The sequence below is a fragment of the Somniosus microcephalus genome, unplaced genomic scaffold (assembly GCF_052327205.1).
Source record: "Somniosus microcephalus isolate GS21.2 unplaced genomic scaffold, FLI_Smic_1.0 unresolved_chr2, whole genome shotgun sequence".
In the NCBI taxonomy this organism is placed as follows: domain Eukaryota; kingdom Metazoa; phylum Chordata; class Chondrichthyes; order Squaliformes; family Somniosidae; genus Somniosus; species Somniosus microcephalus.
This window is the reverse complement of record NW_028225180.1, coordinates 69,847,197-69,868,858: the sequence shown is the minus strand read 5'-3', so window position 1 is coordinate 69,868,858 and position 21,662 is coordinate 69,847,197. Positions and strand designations below refer to the sequence as shown.

Sequence of the window (21,662 nt, the reverse complement as noted above, 5' to 3'; positions counted from 1 at the left end):
TTGCGGATTCACTGGGATGTTATCAGAAATGAAGAGTTATGTGTTACTTTTTTAAAATTCGTTCATAGGATGTGGGCGTCGCTGGCAAAGCAAGCATGTATTGCCCATCCCTAGTTGTCCTCGAGAAGGTGGTGGTGAGCCGCCTTCTTGATGCGCTGCAGTCCGTGAGGTGAAGGTACTCCCACAGTGCTGTTAGGGAGGGAATTCCAGGATTTTGACCCAGAGACGATGAAGGAACAGCGATATATTTCCAAGTCAGAATGGTGTGTGACTAGGAGGGGTTGGAGGTGGTGGTGTTCCCATGCGCCTGCTGCCCTTGTCCTTCTAGGTGGGAGTGGTCGCGGGTTTGGGAGGTGCTGCCGAAGAAACCTTGGCGAGTTGCTGCAATGCATCTTGTGGATGGTACACACTGCAGCCACGGTATGCCATGTGTTTTGGTGAGGATTTGGTAATCTGGGCTCATGCCACTAGAGTCAAGAAGATTAAGTGAGGAGTTGATGGAAGTCTTCAAGATTCTGAACGGACATGATGAAATAAACAGCCCTGAAATTAAGGTCTCCGTAATCCATTTGAAAGGACTCGCAACTTTTGGAGCCGGAACTTGCGATCCGTCAATTTACGCCTGGACAGATCATCCGAACCGCCTGTAAAATGAGCATTGCTGGCGCAGAGTTGGGCTATTTGACCAACAACTTCCCACGCAACTCTCATGGCTGCTAAAAGCAGGCACAGGGCCTGCTTGCATCAGCATAATGGTTTATATAAGGCTTAAATAAAACATTTAAAAATCCAAAATTATGCACATACACATCAAATGAGTTTATGCAAATATGGACCCGGATTAAGATGTTTAAAATTATTTATCAAAAAATTACATTTTTATTGAGGTTGGTGCAATGAAGGATCTTTTGCATAAAATTGCAATTCAGTACATTTATAATTATTAGCATTCTGTACATTTATAATTATTTGGGGATTCCACTGCATAAGGGGATTCCCTTCATAAATGATTGAAACAGAATCCTCCTTTGTCATTAGAGAACCGGGCGCACGAGATCCCAGGGATGCTTCTGAACCACCTGTGTCCCTGGGATCTGTTGGTCCTTACGCTGTCTCCGCCTGGAGGCCCAAGACTGGAATTCTTCACGGCCTGGATCCCAGTGGGTACTTTCGGAATTATTTCCCGGGTCGGAATGTACTCCCGAGGTACACCTGTGACCGCAGATTGTTTCCACTGTTTGTTCAGAGGGGACAAATTTAGGCCAATTTGAAGTATTACCGGTAAGGTTAGGTCCATTTATTTACATGCATTGTGGTTAGAATGCATAATTCACTCACACAACCTGTTACAGAAGCACTCGATAAATTATTATAAAAGACAATTCTATTATTTTTGACAAATTGAGTTGTTAGTGTTTGTGGAGTGAACAGGAAACTGGGAAGTTGGGAATAGCTTAGGTTAGATATTAATAGTAATAGGTAGTGAGCAGGCGGTTGGGATTAGACTAGGTGGGATATTAACGGTAATGGGTAGTGAGCAGGAGGTTGAGATTAGACTCGGCGAGATATTAACGATAATGGGTAGTGCGCAGGAGGTTGGGGTTAAACTAGGTGGGATATTAACGATAATGGGTAGTGCGCAGGAGGTTGGGATTAAACTAGGTGGGATATTAACGGTAATGGGTAGTGAGCAGGAGGTTGGGATTAGACAGGTGGGATATTAACGGTAATGGGTAGTGAGCAGGAGGTTGGGATTAGACAGGTGGGATATTAACGGTAATGGGTGGTGAGCAGGATGTTGGGATTAGACTAGGTGGGATATTAACGGTAATGGGTAATGAGCAGGATGTTGGGATTAGACTAGCTGGGATATTAACGGTAATGGGTAGTGAGCAGGAGGTGGAGATAAGACTAGGTGGGATGTTGACAGTAATGGGCAGTGAGCAAGAGGTTGGGATTAGACTAGGTGGGATACTAACGGTAATGGGTAATGAGCAGGAGGTTGGGATTAAACTCCGTGACTAAGGGAGGAGATAGGAGCGTCTAGGAGAGAATGGACTGACTTTTCCATCCACATAGTTATTTCTGGTTTGTTTTCTCCGTTTGAGTCTTAGGCATTTTCCTCATTTGAGCTCGTGTTTTTTAAATACCATTTGTTTAACCCACAAGGGATGTTTTCTGTGTCATCTAACCTTTCCCCGACTTACTATTACTAGTTTCCTGGTCACTCAGCTCATTGTCTTCCCTCTAACTCCTGTCTATTGTCTCTGGTCTCTCCTTTTCCCAGTCCCAATAAAACGGTTCCCTTTTGCTTTCCAACCACTCAAGAGTTATACCCGAACCGTGCCTCTGTCTTTTGTACAGATACTGACGGATCCGCTGAGTATTTTCACCTCTTCGTATTGTGGCGGTACCACTGGTTGTCCCTTACATTGAGACACATAATTCCCTTTAACTTACCTTACTGTATGTTTAACTTACCTTTTGGGGCCGTTGCCCTTTTAACTTACCTGTTAGGGCCATTGCCCCTTTAAGACGCTCCCTAGCGCGCCGACGTCACGTCACGTACGTGATGTGCGTGCGCCGGCACAGCCCGGCCTAGCGTTTTCAGCCTCAACGGCCAGCCGACGGGAGCGACGCGATCTTCCGCTCCCGCGGCAAGCACCGGCACAGCCTGGCCTCGCGACCTCGGTCTCAACGGCCAGCCTCCATGCCGGGAAGAGGCACCGACGCAAGTCACGTGACCGCCTAAGCGCACGCAAGCGTGATGACGTCATCATGCTCCCCACAGGACTGCAAACTGAGTCCTCGTGGAGTCCCCGCTGGGACAAGACCTACACCACGGTGCTCCTACAGTCAGCCATCTTACCTGCTGTAATTAGCCTGTTCCTGTAAATAAACAACTTATTTATAGTTCGTCGAAGTCAAACTATCTTATTTAGTGGCGATCTACACGAACCGCTACAGTATCACTTTTCAGATTCACAATATTTGCAGTTTTATTAATTTCTTCCCTATTTTTCAGATTCATGTTCTGTAACATTATATGATTCTAAGATTTGTTGTTTCAACTATTCTCGGTGGCAGTGAATAAAGTAAATGCGATGTTGGCGTTTATTAACATTTTTGAGCCAAAATAGTGAGATTACCCTGCTATTTATAAATCATTGGTGTGACCACACTAAGAATACCGTGTACAGTTCTGCTTGCCTCAGTACAAGGTTATCACAGCTATTGAAGAGAGCAACTAGAGTGATTGAGAGGGTGGAGGGGTTGGATCAGGAGGAGCTAGTGTGTAAATTGGGCATGTTCTCACTGGAAAAAAGAGAAGGTGGAGAGGTGATATGATTGCTGTTCCACTTTGTCCAATAAAGTAGAAACAGAGGACACGGCCTGTGCTTAAGGAGGGTAAATTCAAAACGACTCTGTGGAAACAACATTTCAGTGAGTGAGTGGTCAATCTGGGGAACAGGCTCCCTCGGGAGATGGCAGAAACAGTTTGTATTGATTCTTTAAAAGGCAAATTTATTTCAGAAAATCACATTTTGGGGTGCAGTATATGAGTAATTTGAGATATGACATGTGGTAAGTGTAGCATGCTTGAGGGGAACAGGTGACTTTTGACCTCTGGTTCCCAGAGCTCTCCACCACTGGGGTTTCCTCACCTCATGTCTGGGTCTGTTGTAGATTAATTGATAGAGATCGATTAGTCAACAACTCCATTATCATCGTAGCACTCGTCTACCAGGATGTTAAGAGGGGAATTACATAGACCGTGATCTTTTATCAATCAAGTAATTTCTTTGTTCCTCTGTTAGGAGATTCTGTCAGTTCTGTGATGTTAGAATAATCTAACCTCATTCTGTGTCCCTCCCACTCACGTGATACTCTTGTCCAGTGAAATGGTCCTCGCCTGTTAACCAGAGACCGAGACCCTCCACACCCTCTTTAATCGCCTGTTCCAGTCTGTCCCGGTAGAATTTCGTTAACTGGAACAGCTGGTAATCGTCGTACTTTGTGAAGAACTTACTGATTGTCGAGTTCGGATCTGTGAACACAAAGAACCACATTAACAAACACCTTCTGAAAACCCACATACATCACATGCGTTTCATTCCATCAATCTATATAGCCAATTCTTAAAAACAGTGTGAAAATTTGACAAACACGACTTGCCTACAATTTATCGGTTCCTGCCACCGCAATTATCCCCTGTATCAATAAATGTTCACTAATTTGACCTTCAAATGCAGATTCCAGGAGTTTACTCACAACACAGTCCTCCCTCTTTATCGCATCTCCACTGCTTGACAGCCTGCAAAACCCACCGCGAAATGTGCTATTCCCCTTCCTATTCCTTAGCTGTATACATATAGATTCTATCTGAACATAACTCCAGGCAACATCCTAGTGTTCCAGGGCGGACATAGAACCCTTTAGTAATATTGGCATCCACAAATATTTTTTAACTCTCCTCAAAATGTTATTATCAGGATCCTTTCACTCCGAGTCCCGTTCAAATCTAAGTCCTGTCTCTCAGTTAATCGATCACAGCACCCAGGAGGACAAGGGCAGAAGGTGCATGGGAACACCATCGCCTCCCCCATTTCCCCTCCAAGTCATACACCGACCTGACTTGGACATATATCGCCGTTCGTCATCATCGCTGGGTCAACATCATGGAAACCCCTACCCAAGTGTTCCTGTTTCAATAGTTTTAGTCATTCTGCACTCTAGCCTCAAATCCAGATATTTCTCACCCTCCAGTCATATCAGCTGATACCCGTCCCACTGCTCCACTCACCTATTCCCAGAGTGTCAGCTATGGCTCAGTGGGTAGCACACTCGCCTCAGTCAGAAGGTTGTGGGCTCAAGTCTCACTCCTGGGACTCGAGCACATAAATCTAGGCTGACACGAAGTGCAGTGCTGAGAGAGTGCTGCTCTATCAGAGGTGCTGTCTTTCGGATGAGACGTTAAACCGAGGCCCCGTCTGCTCTCTCAGGTGGATGTAAAGGATCCCATGGCACTATTTCGAAGAAGAGCAGGGGGGTTATCCCCGGTGTCCTGGCCAATATTTATCCCTCAATCAACATCACTAAAACAGATTATCTGGTCATTATCACATTGCTGCTTGTGGGATCTTGGTGTGCAAATTGGCTGCCTCATTTCCCACATTAAAACAGTGACTCCAGTTCAAAAAGTACTTCATTGGCTGTAAAGCGCTTTGAGATGTCCGGTGGTCGTGAAAGGCGCAATATAAATGCAATTCTTTCATTCATTCTGGAAAATCATCTTTGTTGGTGGGTTCAGATCGCGGCCGTCCCTTCGCTTCTCCCTGAATTCACTCTAGTGCCCCAAGAACGTGAACCCTTCCCTCTTGCTCCAGTCGTGCAGCTGCACATTGACCGGCCTCATATTTACCTCCATAAGCAGCCCAGTGCAAAACAATCCGGAGATCACCACCTTGATTTTTAGCCTAAAGCCTCAGTCTTAATAGTCCCTCTATAAACGCACCTGACCAATTAGCACTGTAGGAGGTGAGGACATTTACCGCTGTTCCACTAATATTAACACTAATATAGAATGTTATGAATCGTGTAACTTTAAACAGTGAGGTGGTGCACCACATTTGTTTATATCTTTGAATATCTTTAGGGATCGATAGATGGATTTGAGAGGAATTTCCAGAATTTTGATCCCCCAAATTGGCCTGTTTTTTTTTTTTTTTTTAAACTGGTTTTCCACCTCACCCAGGAGATCACATGGTTTTGTTTGAGATAGGGCGACAAAGTATCGCAATTGCCTGGGAAACGCTGGATGGACCAAATTGTCTTCACCTGTCCGTCGTTGTTCATAAAATTGTCAAATACGACTTTTCTGCAGCTAATCCGTTCCAGCCTCCACTCATCATCCTCTTTCTCACTAATTCGACCTGGATTAACAGATTTCAAGAGTTTCTACACAATGCTTTTTGGTTACCAGGTTGATCCTCTCTCCACATTAGAACAGAATCATCACTTGGGCTCCTTCAGTCCACCAGTATATTTTTGATATTAAACTAGGGTTGAAATGCTGTGGTCAGTCCCTCCTATCTCCTCTGACTTCCTTTAACAGTCTGGCGTGCATTATTTCTGAGCCCAGTGACTTCTCCACTATTTTACTCAGATCCAAATCCTTCGCTACAGTGATCTCTAACTGTGGACCCACATCCTCCTCTAGTACATCAACATTCTCTCTTCCACCATCATTTTTAGAAAGTTCAGGAAATATTTTGTATCTCCCCAAAATTGCATCTGTCACAACTAGTTTCTCCAGTTCCACCTCTATCTCACCTCTACTGCTCGCTGACCTGCAAAACCCACTGAGAATTGTGCTGTCTCCCTTCCTATTGCTGAACTGCGTACATATGGATTCCATCTTAGCATAGCGCCCTGGAACACCCGCATATTCTAAACCTCTCCGCCTCTCTCTCTCCTCCTTTCAGACGTTCTTTAAACCTTACCTCTTTAAGCAAGCATTTGCTCACCTGTCCTAATATCACCTTGTGACTCGGTGTGAAATTTTGATTGGTAACACTCTTGTGAAGCACCTTGAGACGTTTTACTACATTAAAGGTGCTATATAAATGCAAGTTTGTTCTTTTTGTTGTTCTACGTTGTCATAGAATGCTTTATTAAAACTCTTCCCTCAAAATGTTATCACCAGGAACATCTCCCTCTGAATCCTGTGAAAACCAAGGCCCTGTCTTATAGACAGTAGATCACATCTCTCAAGCTTATGAATGTTTGGAATGATTTGTACACTCACACACACAACACTCAATACTAGCTCCAACGTTTGGAATGATGACTCGTCCCAGTTTCTTTTTTTTTTTTTTAAAGTGAATTTGTGTCTCACTATTTCAAATCCTCCTTCCTTTTTCTTGCGAATACCTTTTTCACTATTTCTTAAATCTTCTGTTTCAGCTCCCACATTTTTATTAATTCTGCTCCCTAGTCTCAGATCCAGATATTTTTCACTCTCCAGTCACATCCCCTGATACCCTCCCACTGCTCCATTCACCTTTTCTGTAAAACCATTATTGTTGGTTGCAGCCGTCGCTTCCCTTCCAACCGAACGCACTTTAGCGGCCCAAGAACGTGAACCCTTCCCTCCTGCTCCAGCCCTCAGCCGCAAATTGACCAGCCTCATATTATCCTCCTTAAGCATCCCAGTGCAAAACAATCCAGAAATCAACAGCTTGAGGCCTGGTTTCTTAGATTAGTGCCTCACTCTTAATAGTCCCTCTATAAACGTATTTCTACCCGTGTTACTGGCTCCGACCATGGCTATTATCTGCTCTCCTTTCCTTCCCAGAGGTGGTCCCACCTGCTCCTGGATGTTCTTCCCTCTGGCACCAGGGAGGTAACTAACCATTCAGGACATGCTCCGGGCTGCAGAAGAGGTTGTTTATTCCCCCGACTATACAATCTGCCACCAGTATCGCTCCCCTATTCCTGTGCCCCACCTGCCTCTCCCTCTCGCCCCGCTGGGTGGCCTCCTGCTCTCTGGTACCACACTGTTGCTCAGGAAGACCCTCCTGAGTCACTGTCTCTATCCACCTTACACTCTCCAATACCAGGTATCTATTGGATAGTTCTAGTACTCAGGGGCTTCCTCCACCTGTGACTGCAGTGTCCCTCTCGATGGTCACTCACTTCCCTCTTTGTACTCAGTCCCTGCCCTGTTCCCTCAACCTGTGTGAGCTGCAGGTTCAGGCAGAAATTGTATTTTAAAGTATTTTGTGAACCTACCTGTGTCCATTCTCATTCTTTTTGAAGATGTTGGATCTTCTCCCCAGTTTGGATCGTCAGCCATGGTGGTGACAGGCGTTCCTAGGTTCTGATGCTCTGTAACAAATATAATAGGAGGGTTAGATGGCAATATTAAAATGAGAAGGAGAACATTGCCTTGTTAAACATGATATTAACTCCCTCCGCCCCCATCAGTACAGCAAACCGTTAGCTCTGGGATCTCAGAAAACTCCACGAATATACAAGTGTTAGGTTTGATTGCTGTTTTACAATCAAAATTCTCCATTTGCGTGTGTGCCTGCGCACGTGCGTCCATTGAAACTATCAATCAGCGTCCTTTCCTTTCCCCGCTGTGGAAATGTAAAAGCGATTCAGTTAATTCAGTACCAGTTTGAGACTTTGTAAAATTCAGTACTTTTCTGTTTCACTAACGCTGCCGCTAGTGTAATAAACACACAAAAGCAACAGAGGGGCAAGGAAAATGTATGAGAAATGATTAGTGCTAACATAATAGGGAACACTAATGCCTTTTATAAACATATAGGCCTAGAAATTCACTGTAGCCCCGTTTGGGGCGCCATCCTCGACGCAGTCGAGGCCGCCCAGCTGAAATTCAGTTTGAGCGCCCCAGACGGAAGCGCGGTGCTACGGGAGGCGCCCCGCATCCCTCTTGGGGCGCTGCAACTGAATATCGCTGTGCAACGTGCTGCAGCGCCACACGCTGCGGCACGGCACGCTGCGGTACTGCAGGCCTTCCTCCCCTTCTTAAAGGGGAGAGGCCTTGTGCAGCACGATCGAGGATTGCGAGTGCTGGCAAAAGAGCCCGGCACCGAGGAGAAGTGCCGGGCTCTTGGAACGCAGCCGGCACTCCGCGGGGTGTGGTGGGGGGCGCTCAGGAGGCCGGGGACGGCAGCGCAGAGAGTTGCTGGCAGGCGGCCAGCAAAAAAAATGGCCGCCCCGCACCTCTCCTTTAATTAGCGCCTCTACCGCCGCAGGTAGGTCCCCCTGAACCGGTCGCACATTGCATCCGACGTTAAAGCAGGGGGCACAACTAAATATCGTGATCGGGGCATCAGCGGGGCGCTGCACACACCGATGACGTCATCGGTGGTGGCGCAGCGCTAACGGCTAGTGCCGCCATTAGCGTCCCGCTGAATGTAGCAGGAGGCGTGGCCAGTGGCTTCCAACCCACTTAGCGCCCTCTTAAGGCGCTAACGGGTGGCGCAGCCCACTGAATTTCTAGGCCATAAAGCGTGAAAGAATAGTCCAACGAAAGGTGGGGCCGAATTAGGAACATGTCCTCTGTTGGTGGAAGCACTAAATTAACACTTTGCATCCGTATTCACTAAAGGAGAGGCTGCTGCCAATCGTACAGTAAAGGAGGTGGTGGTAGGGAAATTGGACAGGATATAAATAGATTAGGACAATGTACTAAAATGGTTGGCAGGGCTCAAAGTAGAAATGTCACTCGCTCTGCCACAATCTTCCAATTCTTGGTTATGGGAAAGGTGCCAGAGGAGTGAAGGGTTGCAAACGATACTTCCCTGTTCAAAAAAGGAGAGTGTGATGAACCAAATAACTACAGGCGACTCAGCTTAACATCGGTGTTGAGGGAATTCCTCGGGGCAAAATTTCCGAAAAAAAATTAACTGTCACTTGGAAGAACATGGAGTAATTAGCGACAGCCAAAATGGATTTCTTTTAAAGGCAAATCAAAAATGGCTGACTTGAATGAGTTAAGCGATGAAATAGGAGAGGGTTGATGAAGGTAGTGTAGTTGATGGACTTTCAGAAGGCGTTTGATAAAGTACCTCATAATAGGCTGGTTACCAAAATTGGAGCCAATAATATTAAAAGGAGTACTGGCAGCGTGAATACTAAATTGGCAAAGGGACAGAAAACAGACAGTAGTTGTGAACCGATATTGTTCACACTGGAGGGAAGTATACAGTGGTGTCCCCAGGGGTCGGTATTAGGACCACTGCTCTTTTTGATATATTTCAGTGACATGGACATAGGTATACAGGGCATAATTTAAAAGTTTGTCGATGACACGAATCTCAGAAAAGTCGTAAACCGTGAGGATAGCAGAAGACTTCAGGAGGAAAGAGAGACACTGACACATGACAGGTGAAAGATAAATGTAGAGAAGTGTGAAATACTGCATTTTGGAAGGAAAAATGAGGCGATGCAATCTAAACCAATTTGTACAATTTGAAGGGGTTGCAGGAACAGTAAAACTTGGGGTTGTAGATACAGAAATCTTTGACGGTGACAGGACAGGATGATAAGGCTTTTAGAAACGTATATGGTAGCATTTGCTTTATAAATAGAGGCATCGGAATATAGGAACAGGAGTAGGCCACTCATTAGTTCTGGCTTGTTCCTCCATTCAATTCGACCATGGCTGAGCTGTATCTTAACTCCATCTACCCGCCTTGGTTCCGTAACCCTAAATAACATTGCCTAACATAAATCTATCAATGGCAGTTTTGTTATTTTCAATTGACCAAAACTCACCAGCTTTTTAAATGCGAGTGTTCCAGATTTCCACGACACTGTGTCTGAAGAAGTGCTTTCTAACATCACCCCTGAACAGCCGAGCTCTGCCTTTACGGTTATGCCCCCTTTTTCTGGGCTGGTCCACCAAAGGACTTAGTTTAACTCTTTCTATGCTAGCAATTCCTTTGAGCATCTTAAACAGCTCAATTTGATCACCCCTTAACTTTGTATAATCAAGGGAATAAAAGCTTTGTCTATTTAATCTATCCTTTTAATTTAAAGCTTTTAGCCCTGGTATCTTTCTGGTTAATCTGAGCTGCACCACCTCCAAAGCCAAGATATTGTTCCCGAGGTGCGGTGCCCAGAACTAAACACAGTTCTCTAAATGGGTCTAACCAGAGCTCTGTACAGCTGGAACAGAACTTCTACCCTTTGTATTCCAGCCCTCGAGATAATGGCCAACATTCCATTACACTTTTACTTATTTTTGGTACCAATCAACGAGCTTCTAGTGATTTCTGTATTTGGACCCCTAGTTCTCTCTGCTCATCCATAGTTTCTAACTTCTAACCATTTACAAAATTCTCTGATCTATCCTTTTTTAGGTCCAACGTGAATTACTTCATTTTTTCCTGAAGTGAGGGGAGTGCAACAAACTCGCTCAATTCCAGGAGGATGGGTTCCCCGGCATTCTGAATGTTATTTAATATTGGTGTCGCGAGTCTAACGCCCTCGAACGTATATGTGGCACTGTGTCAAGAAGTAATTAGAGTGGGAGGAACTCCTGTGGAGTGTAAACAGAGCATAGACCACTTGGGCCGAATGGACTGTTTCTCTGCTGCAGTTTCTATGTAACTCTAATCTGCCCGGAACAGTCACAAACTACAACCTCTGTGACCCTGGCGTGTAACCCTTCCTTGTCCATCATTCATCTTTCCACAGCATTCGATGTGGTCTCATCTGGCATCCTTTTCCATGTCATGGCCTCCATTGTCCATCCCATAAAACTGATCCTCATGCGTTTCCTCTCCTAGCTCTCCGACCGCAGATTGCAAATCTCCAGCAATGGGTTAACTTTCGTCCTTCTATCCACACCTATATTGTAGGCTAATATTGAACCGATGATGCTGCTTCTGGTGCACGGTAACCGATTACTGTAGCGCCAGAGGCAGATTTGATTGTTTCAATATCTGCTTCTTGCAATTTGCCGGTGGATTGAAATCTCTGAGCTGAGATCGCTTCATCATGCACCTTCATTGACTAGGCGAGGCTGCATCGTAGACTCAGTGTGATCCAGCTCAGAAGGAGGTCATTCGGCTCGTCATGTCTGTGTTGACTCTTTGGAAGAGCTATCCCATTATTAACACTGTCCCTCGCTTTCCTCATAGCCCTGTAAATGTTTTCCCTTCAAGTATTTATCCAATTCTCTTTTGAATGTTACAACAGAACCTGCTTCCATCACCCTTTCGGGCAATGCATTCCAGATCACACCAACTCGCTGTGTAACAGAATGTTTCCTCACGTCGCCTGTGGCTCTTTCTCTACTCACTTTAAATCTGCGTCGTCTGGTTACTGACCCTTCTGCCAATGGAAACAGTTTCTCCATATTTACTCATCAAAACCAGTCATGATTTTGACCAGCTCTATAAAATCTTTGTTTAACCAACTCTGCTCTAAAGAGAACAAACCAGTCTCTCCCCATAACTGAAGTCACTCATCCTTGGTACAATTCTCTCAAATCTCTTCTGCACCGCTTCCAAGGCCTTGATATCCTTCCTAAAGTGTCGTGCCCAGAACTGAAACCAGCTGAGGCCTAACCAGTCTTTTATAACTGTTTAACATAACTTCCTTGCTTTTATTCGCTATTCCTCTTGTAATAAAGCAGAAGACATCCCTCATGGTGTCAGCACTTGACTAATGAGCACTGTAGGAGGTGAGGACATTCACCACTGCTCCACTAATATTAAACTAATGTGCAATGTGAGCAGTTGTGTAACTTTAAACAGATTGGTGACGCCCAACTTGTTTGTTTGGAATATCTTTAGGGGTCTTACAATATCTGGAAACGTCTTAAATACATAACTGGTTCGATCTGACTGTTGTTTTACAATCAGAATTCTCCACTTGTGCGCGTGTGTTGCTGTGTGCCCACGCACATTCGTCCAATCAAACTCTCAGTCAGCGTCCTATCCTATCCCCACTGTGGAAATATAAATGTGATTCAGTCTCAGATCAGTAATTTCTACAAACATTAGTTGATGATATTCGGCGGCATGAAGTTATAACCAAATTTGAGACCTTGTAAAATTCCGTTTCCTGCTGTTTCACACACGCAGACACTGGAATAAATACACGACAACAGCACAGTAGGGAATCAAGTTGAATACAGAAAGTACAGAGGAGAAATCAAAAACAAACTAAGAGGGGCATGGAAAAAATCAGAAACGATTCGTGGGAATATAATAGGGAACATTAAAATCTTTCTTAAGCATGTAAAGCCTAAAAGGACAGTCAATGGAAGGTGCGATGATTAAGGACCAAAAGGGCAATCTTCTTGTGGATGCAGTGGGCATGGCTGAGGTACTAAATGAGTACTTTGCCTCTGTGTTCACTAAAGAAGAGGATGCTGCCAATGTTACAGTAAAGGAGAATGTGATAGAGAAATTGGACAGGATATAAATAGACCAAGAGTCAGTACTAAAACAGTTAACAGCGCTCAAAGTGGAAAAGTCACCGGTCTGGATGGGATGCATCCTGGGTTACTGAGAGAAGTAAGGCTCTGGCCACAATCTTTGAATCCTCCTTGGATAAGGGAGTGGTGCCACAGGACTGGAGATTGCAAATGTTACCCCTTTGTTTAAAAATGGGGCGTGTGGTAAACCAATTAATTACAGGCGAGTCAGTCTAGTGCTGGTGTTCAGGAAACTTCAAGATAAATCATTGAGACAATAGCCAGAGACAAAAGTACTTGTCACTTGGAAAAACATGGGTTAATAAACGACATCCAGAACAGATTGGTTAAAAACAAAATCAAGTCTGACTAGTTTCATTTCTTCGATGAAATGAGGGAGCGGACTGTTGAAGGTTGTACAGTTGATGCTGTGTATATGGAACTTTAGAAGACTTTTAGCAAAGTACCTCATACTAGACTTGTTGGCAAAATTGAAGCCAATGACATTAAAGGTGCAATGTTAGCGTGGATACTAAATTAGGGAAGGGACAGAAAGCAGAAGGTTGTGGTGAAGCGAGGTTTTTCAGACTGGAGAGAAGTTATAGTGGTATCTCCAGGGATTGGTATTACGAGCATTGCTCTTTTTAATATATAGTAATGACCTGGACTTGGGTGTATAAGGCATCATTTCATAGTTTGCAGATGACACAAAACATGGAAAAGTCGTAAACCCTGAGGAGGATAATGGAAGAAGTCAGGAGGACATAAACCGTCTGGTGAATTGCACAGACACATGGCAGGTGAAATTTAATGCAGAGAAGTGTGAAGAATGAATGAGGAGATGCAATAAAAAATAAATAGTACAAGAGTAAAGGGGGTGCAAGAACAGACAAACATGGGGGCATACATACAGAAATCATTGAAGGTGGCAGGACAAGTTCATAAAGCTTTTAGAAAAGCATACGGGATCACTGGCTTTATAAATAGAGACACAGGAATATAGGAACGTAGGAACAGTAGGCTATTCACTGGCTCGAGCCTGTTCCACCATTCAATTCAATCGTGGCTGATCTTTATCTTAACTCCATCTCCCCGCCTTGGTTCCATAAGCCTAAATACCATTGCCTAACAAAAATCTATCAATCACAGTTTTGAAAGTTTCAATTGACCCCCAGCCTCAACAGCTGTTGAGTGCGAGTGTTCCAGATTTCCACTACCCTTTGTGTGAAGAAATGCTTTCTAACGTCACCACTGAACGGCCCAGCTCTGCTTTTAAGGTTATGCCCCCTTGTACTGGACTCCTCCATCAGAAGAAACAGTTTATCTCTCTTTATCTCATCAATTCCTTAGATCATCTTAAACACCTCAATTAGATCACCCCTTAACACTTTATATTCAAGAGATTACAAGCTTCGTCTATGCAATCAGTCCTCATAATTTAACTCTTAACTCTGAGCTGCACCACCACCAAATCCAAGATATTCTTCCTGAGGTGCGGTGCCCAGAACAACATGGAACTCTAAACCTGTTCTAACCAGAGCTCTGTACAGCTGGAAGACTACTTTTGTGTTCCAGCCCTCCTGAGATAAAGCCTGACATTCCATTAGCCGTTTTACTTATTTTTGTACTTATCCACTAGCTTCTAGTAATTTCTATATTTGGAGCCATAATTCTCTCTGCTCATCCACGGTTCCTAGCTTCTAACTATTTAGAAAATACTCTGATCTCTCCTTTTTAGGTCCAAAGTGAATTACCTCACACTTTCCCACATTGAACTCCATCTGCCAGTTTTGACCATTGAGTACAAACGCAACGAAGTTATGCTGAGCCATTATCACACACTGGTTAGGCCTCAGCTGGAGCATTGTGTCCAATTCTGGGTGCCACACTTTAGGAAGGCTTTCAAGGCCTTGGAGAGGAGATTTACTAGAATGGTAACAGAGATGAGGGACTTCAGCTACATGGAGACACTAGAGGAGCTGGACTTGTTCTACTTAGAGCAGAAAAGGTTAAGGAGAGATTTAATAGAAGTGTTCAAAATCACAAAGGTGTTTCCATAGAGTAAATAAGGAGCAACTGTATCTACTGACAGAAGGGTCAGTAAATAGAGGACACAGATTTAATGTAATTGACAAAAGAGCCAGAGGTGAGATGAGCGGATTGTTTTTAGGCATCGAGTTATTATGATCTGGAATGCAATGTCTGAAAGAGTGGTGGGAGCAGAGCCAATAATAACTTTTAAAACTGAATTACAGGAAACTTTGGTTTATCCGGAGGTTAACTATCCGGAATGCTCGAGCCACCGGCAAAAATCAGGAGCCGTTTCGTTAGGTTTTTTTTTCTTTTCGTTGCTTTATTTTCACCAGTCAGGCTCTGCAAGGTCTCGCTGAAGCTGTTGCTAAGCTACAGAGACGCTTGCAATGTACGGCCGACTGTTTAGAAGCACAGGGTTTGTTGCCAAATACGGAGCTCAAAATCTCCGTATGTTTCAACATTAGCGCTGGTTTGTCCGGCAGTTTTGATGGGACGGCAACAGCTTGGTCCCGTCGGTGCCGGATAGCACAAAGTTTCCTGTAGTTAAATACACGAAGGGGCCAATATTAGCAGTGCTCTGGGGAGAGAGCAGGGGAGTGGGACACATTGGATTGCTCTTTCAGAGAGTGGGTACAGGCACGTTGTGCCGAATGGCCTCATTCTGAGCTGTATGATTCCAAGTTTCTGATGGTATCGACCTCCAACGTTTTGTTACTAAGCGTGTAATAAACGATAAATGTACTTGAATGCTATTTACAGGAGCAGACCTTCAATGTGTGAAATTGCATTTGGAAGTTTTATTCTGTTAACCAGCAAAGGATGACCAAAAATTGATAAAGGGAGAAAATAGAATGAGAGTATACCAGCAAGAAACATTAAAAAATTGCAGGAGCTTCTAAAAGTATATAAACATGGAGAGTAACAAAAGTAAGCATTGGTCCCTTACAAGCTGAGACAGGGAAATTATAATGGGGAATAAGGAAATGGCACAGACTTCAAACAAATATTTTGTATCTGTCTTCACAGTAGAAGACACAAATAGCATACCAAAAATAGCAGGGAACCAAGGGGCTGATGAGAGCCAGGAACTTAAAGTAATTAATATCAGTAGAGAAAAAAAGTACTGGAGAAACTAATGGGACTAAAAGCCGACAAACCCCCTGGGCCTGATGGCCTACATCCTAGGGTTCTAAAAGAGGTGGCTGCAGAGATAATGGATGCATTGGTTGCGATCTTCCAAAATTCCCTAGATTCTGGAACAGTCCCAGCAGATCGGAAGGTAGAAAATGTAATCGCACTATTCAAGAAAGGGGGAAAGAGAGAAAGCAGGGAACTACAGGCCAGTGAGCCTGACATCAGGAGAATGCTGGAATCCATTATTAAGGGAGTGGTAAGAGGGCACTTAGAAAATCAGAATATGATCAGGCAGAGTCAACATGGTTTTATGAAAGGGAAATCATGCTTAAACAACTTATTAGTGCTTTTTGAGGATGCAACTAGCTGGGCAGATAAAGGGGAACTGGTGGATGTAATATATTTGGATTTCCAAAAGGCATTTGATAAGGTGCCACACATAAGGTTGCTACGCAAGATAAGGGCTCATGGGGTTGAGGGTAATATATTAGCTACAAGGACAGGTTGGATAAGCTGGATTTGTTTTCATTCGAGCAAAGGAGGTTGAGGGGTGATGTGATAGAGGTGTACAAGATTATGATGGGTTTGGATAGGCTAGACGGGGAAAGGCTGTTCCCACTAATGGATGGTACAAGGACAAGGGGACACAGATTTAAGGTTTTGGGCAAGAGATACAAAAATTCCCGGAAATAGTGGAGAACCAAGGGTCTAGCGAGAATGAGGAACTGAAAGAAATTAGTATTAGTAAAAAAATAGTACTGGAGAAATTAATGGGTCTGGAAGCCGATCAATCCCCTGGACCTGATGGTCTATATCCTAGAGTTATGAAAGAGGTGTCTATAGAGAGAGTAGGTGCATTGGTTGTCATTTTCTAAAGTTCCAGATTCTAGAACGGTTCCCGCGGATTGGAAAGTAGCAAATGTAACCCCACGATTTAAGAAAGGAGGGAAAGAGAAAACGGGGAATTACAGACCAGTTAACCTGACATCAGTAGCAGGGAAAATGCTAGAATCTATTATTAAGGACGTGGCAACAGAGCATCTTAGAAAATAATAATAGGATTGGGTAGAGTCAGCATGGATTTATGAAACGGAATTCGTGTTTTACAAATCTGTTAGTGTTTTGAGGTTGTAAGTAACAATAGATAAGGGGGAACCAGTGGATGTGGGGTATTTGGATTTTCAGAAGGCATTCAATAAGGTGCCACACAAGAGGTTATTAAACAAAATTAGGGCTCATGGGATTGGGGGTAATATACTAGCATGGATTGAGGATTGATTAACAGACAGAAAACAGAGAGTAGGAATAAACGGGTCATTTTCGGATTGCCAGGCTGTAACTAGTAGGGTACCACAAGGATCAGTGCTTGAGCCTCAGCTATTCACAATCTACAGCAATGATTTGGATCAGTCGACCAAAAGTAATGGCCCAGAAATTCAGGTCGGGGGCTTCCCGCGGGTGCAAGCCTCCGACCTGCACTTACCTAGCGCGCTGGCCGTTGAGCTGTGGGCCCGTGTGGGATTCCGATCCTGGGCCTTCTCCAACTGCCGGCGCACAGTGCTTGTGTATCCCAGGGGCGCAGTTAGTTCGATGCGTCGCTTGGGATCACGTGGGCCATGGAGAGCCAATCGGAGCAGGGAATGCTCCATTCATAAGTTTGACAGGAAGAGCTATCAAACCTATAAATACTGTAAGCCCCAAAACATCACTAAATCTTCAAATAAATTTTTTAAAAATCACATTTTTTAAAAACTATAAATTACATGAAATAACTATTTTAAACAATAATTTAAATTTTTGAAAAAAATAATGTTATTTTCTAACGGGGCTAAAAATAAACTTACCTTTCTTTAAAGTAATTAAAAATAATAAACTTGTGGAAAAAATGTTTTAATTGTAATTAATTCACCACTTACCTTGTAAAAAGCAGGCCTTGCGCCTGCTTTTTAAAAGTGTAACTGCTGGAGACTTACCCTCCCGGAGAACCCTGCAAAAAAACGTAAGTTCCAGGCGCACGCGCTGCCTCTCCGGCGCACGCGTTCCACCTGTCAACCCCTTCTTTCAGGGGAACGGAAGTGTCGGTTTCCCGCGCATGCGCAGTGCATGCACGAAACCGGCACTTCCATTGGGCTTACGGGTGAGTACCCCATGCGCACTCACCCGTGGAGACCCGAATTTCTGGGCCATTATATCCAAGTTTGCCGATGATACAAAGCTGGGTGGGAATGTAAGTTGTGAGGAGGATGCAAGGAGGCTTCAAGGGGATATAGACAGGTTAAGTGAGTGGGCAAGAACATGGCAAATGGAATATAACGTGGAGAAATGAAGTTATCCACTTTGGAAGGAAAAAGAGAAAAGCAGAGTATTTTTAAATGGTGCGAGATTGGGAAACGTTGGTGTTCAGAGGGACCTGGGTGTTCTTGTACGCGAATCACTGAAAGTTAACATGTAGGTACAGCAAGCAATTAGGAAAGCAAATGGTATGTTGGCCTTTATCACAATAGGATTTGATTATAAGAGTAAAGACGTCTTATTACAATTATATAGGGCCCAGGTGAGACTACACCGGGAGTATTGTGTACCGTTTGGGTCTCCTTACCCAAGAAAGGATATACCTGCCATAGAATCATAGAAATTTACAGAACAGAAGGAGGCCATTCGGCCCATCTTGTCCATGCCGGCCGACAAAGAGCTATCCACCCTAATTCCACTTTCCAGCACTTGGTCCATAGCCTTGTAGGTTACGGCACTTCAAGTGCATATCCAAATAATTTTTAAATGTGATGAGGGTCTCTGCCTCTACCACCCTTTCAGGCAGTGAGTTACAGACCCCGCCACCCTCTGGGTGAAAAGAATTCTCCTCAAATCCCCTCTAGGCTTCTGAGCAATTGCTTTAATTCTGTGCCCCCCCCCCCCCCGGTTAATGACCCTTCTGCTAAGGGAAATAGTTCCTTTCTATCCACTCTATCTAGGCCCCTCAAAGAAAATAACCCCAACCTCGCCAATCTTTCCTCATAGCTAAAATTCTCCAGTCCAGGAAACATCGTCGTAAATCTCCTCTGTACCCTCGCTAGCGCAATCACATCTTTCCTGCAATGTGGTGACCAGAACTGCACACAGTACTCTAGCTGAGGCCTAACTAGCGTTTTATACAGTTCAAGCACAACCTCCCTGCTCTTATATTCTATGCCTCGGCTAATAAAGGCGTATGCTTTCTTAACCACCTTATCTACCTGTCCTGCTATCTTTAGGGATCTGTGGACATGCACTCCAAGGTCCCTCTGTTCCTCTACACTACTCAGTGTCCTACCATTTATTGTGTATTCTCCGCCTTATTAGCCCTCCCCAAATGCATTAACTTGCACTTGTCCAGATTGAATTCCATTTGCCACTGTTCTGTCAACCTGACCAGTTCATTGATATCTTCCAGCAGTCTGCAGCTTTCTTCATTATCCACCGCACTGCCAATTTTTGTTTCAGCTGCAAACCTCTTAATCATACCCACTATATTCAAGTCTAAATCTTTGATATATATCACAAAAAGCAAGGGACCTAGTACTGAGCCCTGCAGAACCCCACTGAAAACAGCCTTCCAGTCACAAAAAACACCCATCGACCATAACCCTTTGCTTCCTACTTCTGAGCCAATTTGGGATCCAACTTGCCACTTTGCCTTGGATCCCATGGGCTTTTAACTTCGTGACCAGTCTGCCATGTGGGACCTTATCAAAAGTCTTGCTAAAATCCATATACACTACATCAAACGCACAACCCTCATCGACCCTCCTTGTTACTCCCTGAAAAAATTCAATCAAGTTTGTCAGACACGACCTCCCCTTAACAAATCCATGCTGACTATCCTTGATTAATCCATGTCTTTCTGAATGAAGATTTATCCTGTCCCTCAGAAGTTTTTCCAATAATTTTCCCACTACCGAGGTTAGGCTGGCTGGCCTATAATACTCGGTCTATCCCTTTCTCCCTTTATAAACAACGGTACCACGTTAGCAGTCCTCCGGCACCACATCTGTAGCCAGAGAGGATTGGAAAATGATTGTCAGAGCCTCTGCTATTTCCTTCCTTAGATGCAGTGAAACGAAGGTTCACCAGACTGGTTCCTGGGATGGGGGAATTGTCCTAGGAGGAGAGATTGAGTAGGCTGGGCCTATATTCTCTAGAGTTTAGTAGAATGAGAGGTGATCTCATTGAAACATACAAAATTCATACAGGGTTCGACAGGGTAGATGCAGGGAGAACGTTACCCCTGGCTGGGGAGAATAGAACCAGGGGTCAGTCTCAGAAAAAGGGTTCGGCCATTTAGGACTGAGATGAGGAGCAATTTCTTCACTCAGAGGGTGGAGGAGGCTGTGTCGTTGAGTATATTGAAGACACAGATCGATAGATTTTTGAATATTAATGGAATGAAGGGATAGGGGGATAGTGCAGGAAAGTGGAGATGTGGTAATAGATCAGCTGTGATATTATTGAATGGCAGAGCAGGCTCCAAGGGTCAAATGGCCTCCTCCTGCTTCTATTTCTCATGTTCTTAAAAAAGTGGGTTTTAGGCGGCTCTTGCAGGAGGAGAGGGAGGCAGAGAGGTCTAGGTACGGAATTTCAGAGCCGGGACAGCTGAAGGCACGGCCGCCACCGTTGGGATGAGGAGAGTGTGAAATGCACAAGAGACCAGAGTCGGAGAAACAGAGAGATCTTGGATAAAAACAGAAAATGCTGGAAATACTCAGCAGGTCAGGCAGCATCTGTGGAGAGAGAAACAGAGTTAATGTTTCAGGTCGATGACCCTTTGTCATGACCTCAAACGCTAACTCTGTTTCTCTCTCCACAGGTGCTACCTGACTTGCTGAGCATTTCCAGCATTTTCGGTTTTTATTTCAGATTTCCAGCATCCACAGTATTTTGCTTTTGTAATAGAAATCTTGGAGGTGGGGGATTGTAGGACTGGAGGTGGTTACAGAGACAGGAAGGGACAAGACTATGAAGGGGTTTAAACAAGGATGAGAGTTTTAATTTGGAGGTGCTGGGGGACCGGGAGACAATGTAGGTTCACAAGGACAGGGGTGATCGGTGAACAGGGTTTTTGATGCATTTAAGTTTATGGAGGGTGAAAGGATCAAAGCCGACTCGGAGAGCAATGGAAAATTAGAGTCTCCAGGTGATAAAAGAATGGATGAGGGTTTCAGCAGCAGATGGGCTGAAGCAGGGACGAAGATGGCTGATGTTAGAGGTGGAAGTTGGCAGTCTTTGAGCTGGAGACAATATCGGGTCAGAAGCTCAGCTTGGCATCGGATAGAACTCAGCAATTGCGAACAGTATGTTTAAATCTCAGACAATGATTGGGACGGGGAGGGAACAGAATTCCTGGCCGCTGCCAAAGACCATGTCTTTGGTCTTCCCAATGTTTAATTGGAGAAATGTGTACCTCATCTCAGATGGATGTCAGACAAGCAGCGTGAGCAAGCAGAGGCAGTGGAAGGTTCGAGAAAGGTGGTGGTGATGTGGAGCAGACAAT

General features: G+C 44.4%; 1 protein-coding gene across 5 annotated transcripts in view; it reads right to left on the bottom strand.

Annotated features, from left to right (window-relative positions):
• The window catches only part of LOC147092792 (NACHT, LRR and PYD domains-containing protein 3-like), a 76,559-nt gene that overhangs the window by 39,604 nt on the left and 15,293 nt on the right, over nucleotides 1-21,662 (bottom strand). For 4 of the 5 annotated variants that reach the window (XM_085976037.1, XM_085976040.1, XM_085976039.1 and 1 more), the window contains exons 3-4: nucleotides 7,795-7,890; nucleotides 3,882-4,048 (exon numbers count right to left, since the gene is read on the bottom strand). In XM_085976037.1, the coding sequence (XP_085832163.1) occupies nucleotides 3,882-4,048; nucleotides 7,795-7,858 (231 nt within the window). In that variant the 5' untranslated portion in view covers nucleotides 7,859-7,890. Of the gene's footprint in view, nucleotides 1-3,881; nucleotides 4,049-7,794; nucleotides 7,891-12,379; nucleotides 12,497-21,662 lie in introns of all 5 variants that reach the window. The other variant, XM_085976038.1, reaches the window with a different exon arrangement.